Raw genomic sequence first — 9,656 nt, forward strand, 5'->3', positions numbered from 1 at the left:
GTCAAGGTCCCTCTGGATGGCATATATGACTCATGACTTTTCATATGAGAGAGTCAGAAGTTCTCTTGAAACTAAAATTCCCTGAATGCAGGACAGAAAAAATTCTCTTGAGAGTGTCCCCGGTTGTCTCCACCTTCCTTGTTTGCGTAACCTTCCTTTTTTTTTTTTTTTTTTTAAAAAAAAAAACCCAAAACACACACACACAAACAAACAAAAATGAACACCCTACTTTCTGGAGACTTTAATTTGGTCAGGTTTTTCTTAAACGAATTTCAGGGTTCTGAGGAAAAAACTGTCGTCTACGTGGTTGGCAACCCTGGCCGTCAGCACTGGCAGCACGTGTACACAGCCGTGACCAGGGGACGCTGCCGTGTCTACGTTATAGCGGAAGAGCCGCACCTGAGGAGGGCAGTCACCAACCGGCATGTGCCCAGAAAAACCCGCTTGCAGAGGTTTCTGAAGGAGGCGATTGCAGAGACGAGCAGCTGTTCCAACCAACCTGCCTCTCCCCTGACGAAGAGATGGCAAGGCCAAGAGCCTGCAAGTCCGGCTGCTTCTGCAGCTCCAGGTGCTGCTGGATGGGCGCGGTTAAGCAGGAGGCGTCAGCAGCTCCCAGCAAAGGAGAGCAGACAAGCTGTTTGCTGCAGAGTCCATGTAAAAGGCAACACAGTCTTGAAGAGAAATCCGAGGCTGCTGTGAAGACACCCATGGTAAGCATCTCCCGACAGAGAAAGTTTGTGTTGGTTTCACACTCTTTTGCCGCTGCGAGTGGCCTCAATACCATTACAACTGTTTCACTGTTCCTTATTTAATAATTTTCAAGATGACCAGTAACTGCTTGTTATATTAGCTCATTCTTTGCACACAGCGTTTCTAGGAGCTGACCTGCTGTGAAATATTTGTGTCTATCTACGTAAGTGATGAAATTGTATATATTTTTATACAGTCAAACATGTTTAACAGCTGGGGTTTTTTCACTGTATCCGATTTCTGAGCTCTGTCATGGGGAAATAGCCTGTTATGAAGAGGTTACTATGTTTTAGTTCTGGTTCAAACTCTGATATCAAACATTTTGTGTTTTGACAGACAACAGCACAAGACTCCCCACTGGTGTCTTCCAGACTTAGGAGTCTAACTTTGGGACAAGCAACTCCTCGGAAGCTTTTCAAAAACTAACTTAACAGTTAACTCTCCTTGTTAGGAACCTTTCTTGAACCTGTTTCATTCAAGATTTTTGGAATGGAGGAGCTGGGCATGCAGACAATTGCAAAGGCTTGCCTGTATTTGTATGTTCTATGAAGAACAGTTTGTTTTAAAGTGAGCCTTTTATATTTTCAGGGATCTGGTTTTAGAAGGTTACCTGGTGTGTTGGTCATCAAAAATCCTATCCTCCTCTTGTTTTAGTCAGGAATTGACTTACAGGTTTTATGGGATCCAGAATTTCCTTTAAAAAAAATCCAGGGAGATTTCTTGATTTAAAGACTCTAGCTAACCATATGAACATTTAGCCATCTCCAGATGCTACAGCATCGATGAGAAACTGTTATGGATGTGCCAAAAATCGCACTTTGCTCTTGAGTCAAAAAACAGTTTACAAAGGGCACTTCAGATGCTTCTGATGTGGCAGTTACGGGCACGAAGCTTGGATGGCTTAAGCGTTTTACTCGTTACGCATAGAACAAGGAAGTTGCAATCAGTGACACACAGATTTTGTTTTCCCTCTTGCACCTGAAAGAGATGTAAAGCAATTACATCGCTGCGGTCTGACACGCTGACAGTCATCCTGGTGAGAAAAGCAAAATTCCAAGCCAGAGTTCCAATAATGTTCTGCTTTCAAGCTTTATGTACTCCGTGGCTTGCTGCGTTGTCATTTTTGAGATTAATAAGATGATTGTTTATTCAAATTTTAGACAAGTTGTACTCAAATTGGGCCAGCTTGCTTATTTTTAGCATTATTTTTTTTTTTTTACAGATATGGCAGGGAATGGTATACTGCAAATACCAACATGGTGTATTTTTCTAAAATCGAAAAAAATAGGGAAGGGGAAAAAAGAAGTGGAAAATTGCTGCCTCATTTTTAATGTCTTTAAATCACTGTTTATTTCAATTTATACAGTTTCTCCATACAAATATTTTGCAACAGCTTGAATTTCAAAAACCATAACATAGACGATAAATATCATGCTATTAAAGTATTAAATTTGTACAAAAATACTTTACAGTTTAATACTTATTTGTTACAAATAAAAATACATATTTAAGTGACTCATGAACTTTTTTTTTTTTTTTTACATGATTCAGCATTGGGTGTCATTCTGACTTTTTCTGGCAGTGCCGAAATAGAAATCGGAGATACCTGGGGGGGGGGGCTGCAGGTGAGCTTGTTCATGTATTGGAAACAGCAACAGGAATACAGTTAAACAGTTTAAATTGACCAAAAACAACTCTGTAAGGTGATTTGCTTAGATATGGAGACTCTACAACTGTACAAATCCAGTATCTTTATATTCACCAATAACAATAATTACCAATAACGACTCGAATACCGGAATAAACCAAAGTAGCTGCTGGTGAGCATATAAAGCAACTGGCAGTCTTTTATTGCTTGGGGGGAGGGGGGAGAATTCGTGTGATGTGTTCGTAAAACATATTTACAATTTGAAATTCTAAAAACGTGTTGCAGGGGGTAATGTACCATAAAGAAGGGTGAAAACAGCATATTAAACGGGACTTCTGTCCCTTCAACAAATCGTTTGACTTAAAAAGCTCACGTGTGACAGTACAAGTCTGCAGGTTTATGGATCATTGAAGAGCTTTTGTATCAGTTGTCCACTGGCATAGTTTAAAAAAAGCCATTTTCTTTTAACACCTTTCTGTTCTGTCTGAACCCATTTCAGTTTTACTCTTGTCACTAATCCTCCTTCAGAGGTTTTATCCCACTAAAAAAGTCGCTGCTTGAAAATCCCCGCAGGCTGCACGACGTAACCGTTACCCGTTTCACTGCGTAGGGCATGATGTACGTGAAGAGGGGCAGTAACATCCCCGCCCACTGCGGCGCGTACTACGAGCGAGCGGGTAGAGCAGCCGAACCCTGCTCTGTCTGAAGAGAGCGCCCTCATTGCCAGCAGAATGAAGGTCCCCTGATACAGCCATTTAGCAGGAAAACCCGCTGCAGCATCCCACCCTTCCTTGTCCATCAGACAGCACCTTTCTGATAAAATGGTTTTAAGAACCCCTGCTGAAGGGAGAGGAACATTTAAACCATGGATGGTTAAAACATCTCCCAGTTTTTTTATGATTTTGTGTACTGTAGCTAATGCTACACTGGAATGGAATGACTTAACGAGGAATTAAACTTTCTTTCTAAAGTAACCATGAATTAATACAAAGCCTTGAGCCAGACAGACTGACCTCCTGTGCTTTTTAGTGCTATAGAGCGTCTGAGCCTCAACCTCAGAGAAGTCTTAAGGGGATTTAGCACCATAAGTGTCTTTCCTTACCGAATGTCCCACCAAAACCATCTCCTGCTATAACGTGTTTGTGGGATCCCGCATCTCTGTACTAACGCTAGCACGTCCGCTCTGTGGAAGGCAGGCGTTACTCTGGTCGCTCCACTCCCCGCCCGCCGCAGCCTGGTGCTCTGAGCTTCCCTTCTGAGACGCCAGCGGGTTTCTGCTAATCACCAGTTCCAGCTTATTGCCAGACTCTGCGATGAGGGGCACAACCAGACAGCAGTCGAAGTCTCTGGTGCGAACGTGGTTTACCTGAAGGATTAGGAGACTGAATTTTGTTACCATTTTAGGAAAAAGAAATGAGATCTCAAACAGGTTTATCCTTCAGACTATGGAACCCCATCTCAATATTCCAGGTAGAGAAATGCCGGACATATTTAACCACGGCGTCTGGTCTGAAGGCGCCAGTTGCGTGTCCCACTCACCCTTCAACGGAACGCAGCCGCGGTGGGCGCACGTGCACTGGTGACAGCTGTTGGCAGCTGTCACAGTGCCCGCTCCAGAAATGGCATTTAACAGCACACTCTCATTCTGTCCTTCATGGTGTTCATTGATTTAAATGCAATAGATCACATCTAACATTTCGATTCAGTTCAGGTATTGTCTGGATTTAATAAATATAGAAAGCACCTTACTGGGCTAGTTGACAAAAACACTTAGTTTTACTATCACGATCCAACTCGGTGCCGAGTGAGGACATTATTACAGCTATGCCAATCAGCAACTGGCAATAAGCACGGAGACAATTCTAAAGTCGATATCAAGAAGAGCAGAACTTACAAATCTGTCTGAAAATGCCTTGGGAAATTCCAGCTTTCCAGTGAGCATTTACACATTTCCTTTGTTGTTCTAAAATACCTAACGTTCTGAGAGAATTTGATTCTTTAAATAGGGTTTTACAGAAAAATCTAGCCTCGGTGCCACTGTAGAAAGGCCCAAGTCACCACGAAGTGCTGCCTTTTCTTACGGAGGGTCTCAGTGATTTACATGGCCTGTGGCACAGGGCAATTACAATCATTTGCCCTTCTTCCCATCCCCCTACAGATACCCTTTCGCAGCAGAAAGAGAAAACAGCACTGCTCATAATTTAAAACACAGTAAGCAACATAGGAAGTTACTCCAAATAAGGGATGTAAACACCTCATGCAGTTCCGCAATCAGGTCTGTGCGCAGACACCCCAACGCCCTGCAGTGTGGTCACAAATCTTTTTACAAAGCCATCTGCATGCCATCTCCCTTCGTGCTGAACCCGTGTGGTGCCAGAAACGTTACCTGTAAAAGCCTGTCGAACGGTTTTAAACCTCCCAGATCGCCAGGGCCCGCCGGTCGGATGTTCTTAACATACACCCCTTTCTCCAACAAACCATCTGAGACGCTGAACCCAAAGTCTTCTCCGTCAGAGTCCTTGTACAAAGTTACCTGTGGAGGTGATTGGACATGATGAGAAGGAAACAATGTTGGTCCACATTGCTGCTAGCACTAGGCAGGCTTTCTTCCTAGCGTGTTCTGGGGTTTGGTTTGGCTTTTTCACCTTAGAGAGCTCACTTACCTACTATTTGGTACTTACAGTGTCACATAAGAGTTGTCCCCATTTTGGCATTATATTAATATTCTCAGAAGCCTCCGTAGTCTTCAGCAATAAGCAGCCCTTTTCACTTCCGCTTGTCAGCTGGAAATCGGTGGGTTTTATCCCACCTTTTCTGCTGTCAATTTTTTTGAAGTCTTAAGTTTTTTTCTACCCTGTTCTCTACTTGCCAGGATCTGAGCACAAGCAGCCAACTGGTCATCCAATTAATTAAGTTCAGTTTTGCTTCAGGAATGAAGACCTGGCCTCCACCAACCAGTTGGTGTCGTGTCTTCCAAAACTCCCCTAGGGCGTGAAAGCCACCAGCACCGTAAGCCCTAGCCAGCCTAGTTTCGGCCACCTGGTTAAGGCCTAAACCCGGAAGTGCTCAGTATGAGAGTTCTTATGCAATCTTTCAAGAGGGTATGAGCAAGGCTCCTTCAGAAAGAGCTTGCAGGGAGTGGTGTTACAGTCCCGTAGCCAAGAGACGGTCATGCAGAAGCAGGAAATAGAAGTTTATAATTAGTAGAAGGTTTTACAGGTGTTCAGAGAGTAAGTCCTTGTAGGCAGTTTTGTGAATTCAGTTATGTGATAGAAAAAGATTCAGACTTTTTGTAAGTATGTGCTATGCTTAGGGTTTTTTTTTATTTCTAAGATTTTTTTTTCCTCCTTGCTTCTCTCTCCCATCAGGAGTGCAGACCTATGTAAGTGAGTTGTGTGAGTCAAGGAGGTGACATCTGATTGACACACTGATGCTGGCACAAAACGTGTGTGCAGGTACAGTCACACAGTCAAAATCGGGCTTTCACTGCTGTCGTTTTTTCACTTTGGCTTCAAAATACTGATTCAAATTGTTCCTTGGCAGATAAAACGACAAGGTTAAGAGTGCTTTGTAATTCTGTAACGGGTGGGTATCAGTAACTCTGCGTGTGCTGCATCCTCGTGTGTGCCAGCCACTGAATTCCTTTCTGGTGTTTCTGAATCCAGAATCATTAAAACTGGGGGGGACTTTGGGAAGTCTCTAGTCCAATCTCCTGCTCAAGGCCCAGCCAAGACCAAATTCAGATGGGGCTGCTGAAGGCTTGGTCCATATTTCATGGAAGAATGCCAAGGCACAGCAGTGCTGGGGCACAGTGCTGGCTGGTGCTGCCTCTGGAAAGCACCTGAGATCCTGCCTTAACTCCCATTGTGGAAAGGTAAGCCAGAACAGACAAGGTGATCTCAAAACAGGAGTGAAGGATTTGGTCAGACCAACAAAGAGCACGGACAGTTGGGTGTGGGTTTTTTTTCCTGCTCTCTGTGCTTTTCTTGAATTGATTTGGCTCTAGTGGTGTATCAACAGTGCTTTAACCAGAAAACGTGCAGCCTGGCTGGTGAGGTTAGTAGCTCTCCTGGGCAACAGCTGAGAGAAGTTGGATACAACTTAGGCTTTCTCCCTTCCACAGGTGTTTTTGGGTATGAGCTGTCATTTCAAACTTCCTGGTGGCTGCTATGTTTAAGGTCTTTGCTTTCTCTTCTCCCATTTCCCCCCAAAGTAACTTCTTTCTGAACCTGTCCATCTTCCTCCCCCTCAGCGTGAATTTTCGGAATCAATGGGCATTGCAGCTACTGAAACATCTATCTGCCAATTCAAAATAATTAATCACAGAATGATTTTAATTCGTATCAACAGCTGCTGTACCAGCAGGGCTCTGGGAAACTTCTAATAATTTGTTGTCAACAGAGGCTTTTGTTTGTGATACCACAGCATGTCTAACCTGGCTTTGATCTGAAGGATGTTTGAAGCTGCTGTGGAAATGCTGTAACCCTACCATTCTACAAGAGTAAAAAAAAACACGTAAAGGAAGGAGATATATTTAATTGACAGATTTGTGTGCAGTTCCTGGCAAGAATGAAAAATAATTAGCACCGGACCAAGACACAGATTCTCCTTAAATGAGATGATAACTTATTTTCCATGCTGTCATACAGGATAGGAGTGGCTCCACGTTAACAGCTTCTTAAAGAAGCCTTGAAAAGGAAACTTAAAAATGTGACACAGTGCCTAAGAGGAGACTACTTACTTAAAATACTATGCAGTGTTCTAGCAGAGATGGCGCAATTTTTACAAGGAACTTTTCCATTCCACTTTTTTTTTTTTTGTTCTCCCCTTCCTCTTCCTTCAGGCACTGGAGTTAAGTGGCGCTGGATCCAAGCTCGGATGAACTACAAAACCATATCAAACAGACGACTCCCTGAAGTCACCTAGACTGCATTCTTGCCCTAAGGCAGGATCAACCCATTTCTGAGAGACGTTAAATCTGTCCTGCTGTTAAAAATCTCCAGTGATGGAGATTCCACAGTCTATTAAGTAATCCCTTCCAGTGCTTCAGACGTTCTCCTTAGGTCTAAACTAAATCACCCTTGCTAAGAGTTAAGCCTGCTGCTATCCACAGAGAACAAGATCACTTTATTCTCTGCTCCTTTGCAGTGATGTGAAACAAGGATTGTTTTTCTCTAGACTGCGTTCAGTAGGTTGGCACCCCTCTTTAATTTTCAGACCCCAAACTGGACACTCTATTACAGTCAGGACCTTATCAAAGCCAAGCTAGAGTGGAGAATAATTCTGCATGTACTACAGACGGCGGTCCCATTTCTGTGGTCTAGGACAGTGTTGCTTTTCTCCTATTTTTAGTGAGTGGTCTATTAGCAAAGAAAATACACACAAATTCTGTTCTACAGATCTAAAGAAGTGCCATTCCACATTAGCTCACCTTATCTTGTGTCTTGTCTATAATAATGCCCGGGGAATCCACCTGCTACTTTATGCCCAGCTTGTGAGACAAAAATGGAGCAATGCAAAAGTGGAGTTTTGCTGGGGAGGTGAGAAACTGCGTTTGCAGGACAGTGGGAAGTACTGCAAGAGTGGGGCAGGGAGGGAAGCAGAACTTGAGAATGATCATCTGATGTCTTTGATTGCTCCCCTAGTTGTTCAGCTTGGACTTCCCCAATTTATATGGACGGAGGAGTCTGGAGGGAATTACTCACTACTCTGCGATCAGAACTTTTATGTAAAATAACATTTTCTCACTTCTCTGGTTCTTCAGATCTGCACATCATAAAAGATTATAAAAACCTGTTCTCCTTATGGCTATCTACTCTTGACTTCTGGTTTACCGGAAATCAAAGAAACTCATTCACTTAAGGGTTGAGGTTGTGATGCAATGTCGTCGTGTGTTTGACAGCTGTCATTTTTTAGGTGCAAATCATCTGCAGACAACTTTCTTTTGTATTATAAGTTGCAATTTTGGGGCTACTTCTTTTTAGGGTGGCATGTATTCTAGCAAGGGAATTTCAGCATAAAAACCCTGCTATCTGACATACCCAGCTTTTTACTTAATAACGGCTATGGGAAATACCTTACCACATGGTTTTCTCATCTTGCCAGCAGCCCTGTCTGAAGGGTATGAGATTGCAGGTGATACATACAACACCTAAATCATGCTGGTTTATCTGTACTTCTGATCACAACTGTTTGGAAGGTTTGATCTCAATAGCAAAATCTCCATTATGGGCAATTTGTTAGACTTTTAAATTCACATCAGGAGCCTGAGGGAAAAGGAAAGCTGAAATGCAAATTTAATTCATATTTCATAAGCAATTAAATAGTTACCAATTTTAAACACAGGCTTACAAGTTTTGAGTCTGTTTCTATGCCTCTTCTCCCCCTCAAATCTATTGGAAAATGTTTAATTTAAATTCATACATCTTGCACAGATCAGCTATTGAGATATTTTAACTGACTGTAATTGTCGGTTAATGATGACTTACAATAATAATATTGAAAAATTATCTGATGTCTAGTGCATATTTTTGCTCTCAGGGGAACACGTGCCCTATGAAACTTTTAAAAACTGGTTCACTATGATTTTTAGAAAAAAATTAATCTCTATGCTTACCTAGGTAGATAAAATCAATTAAAGGCATTAATTAAATCTGGGTACTGATATAGCAATAAGCTACCCAGTTAAATTAAATATTAGTTATTAAGCCATCTAGAACAAATGTTTGAAGAGATCTGCATGACATTTATCTCCACCGTAGCTTCCTCAGGACAAAGACAGTTCAAGTACATATTTGGTGAACGTCGGGCAGCGCAGGAAGAAAGAGCGGTGAAGAATTCAGCTTAACTTGCTGCAAAGTTTGCAGCATTCAGCAAAATAACCCCCAGGGCTGTGTTAACTTTCTGACAGGTGTATTTCTGAGAAGGACAAGCTAGTAATGGCACCTGCTCACCATGCTATTCCGTTAGACTTACTCGTTGGTGTCTGCAGCCGTTTTTACCCAGTCATCTTCTCTCCTGCCCTAGACAGTCAGACTGGCAGTTGATACATTTCATTTTTATGGCTTTTTCTTTGGTAGACTCATATATTATTCCTCTCTCACAATCAGATTATGAAAAAACAGTGGAATATTGCTCTTAGCCGGCCCGTTTTCTGCCATCAAACTTAAGGTATGAACTCTGATCATAGGCCACATAGGCCCTGACTCAACAGGAATGCAGACTCCTTGCACTGAGATGGTAAAAAGGGACCTGACAT

At 42.5% G+C, this 9,656-nt stretch overlaps 1 protein-coding gene across 1 annotated transcript in view; it reads right to left on the reverse strand.

The window, feature by feature from the left end:
• Positions 1 to 3,527: 3,527 nt before the first annotated feature.
• Positions 3,528 to 9,656, reverse strand: part of GRIP1 (glutamate receptor interacting protein 1) — a gene marked incomplete at its 5' end in the record, with an annotated part of 81,087 nt that continues 74,958 nt past the window's right edge. Inside the window, 2 exons of the mRNA XM_010157364.1 lie at positions 3,528 to 3,764; positions 4,785 to 4,931. Coding sequence (XP_010155666.1) covers positions 3,528 to 3,764; positions 4,785 to 4,931 — 384 coding nt within the window. The remainder of the gene's footprint in view (positions 3,765 to 4,784; positions 4,932 to 9,656) is intronic.

The sequence above is a fragment of the Eurypyga helias genome, unplaced genomic scaffold (genome assembly GCF_000690775.1).
Source record: "Eurypyga helias isolate BGI_N326 unplaced genomic scaffold, ASM69077v1 scaffold2438, whole genome shotgun sequence".
Lineage (NCBI taxonomy): Eukaryota > Metazoa > Chordata > Aves > Eurypygiformes > Eurypygidae > Eurypyga > Eurypyga helias.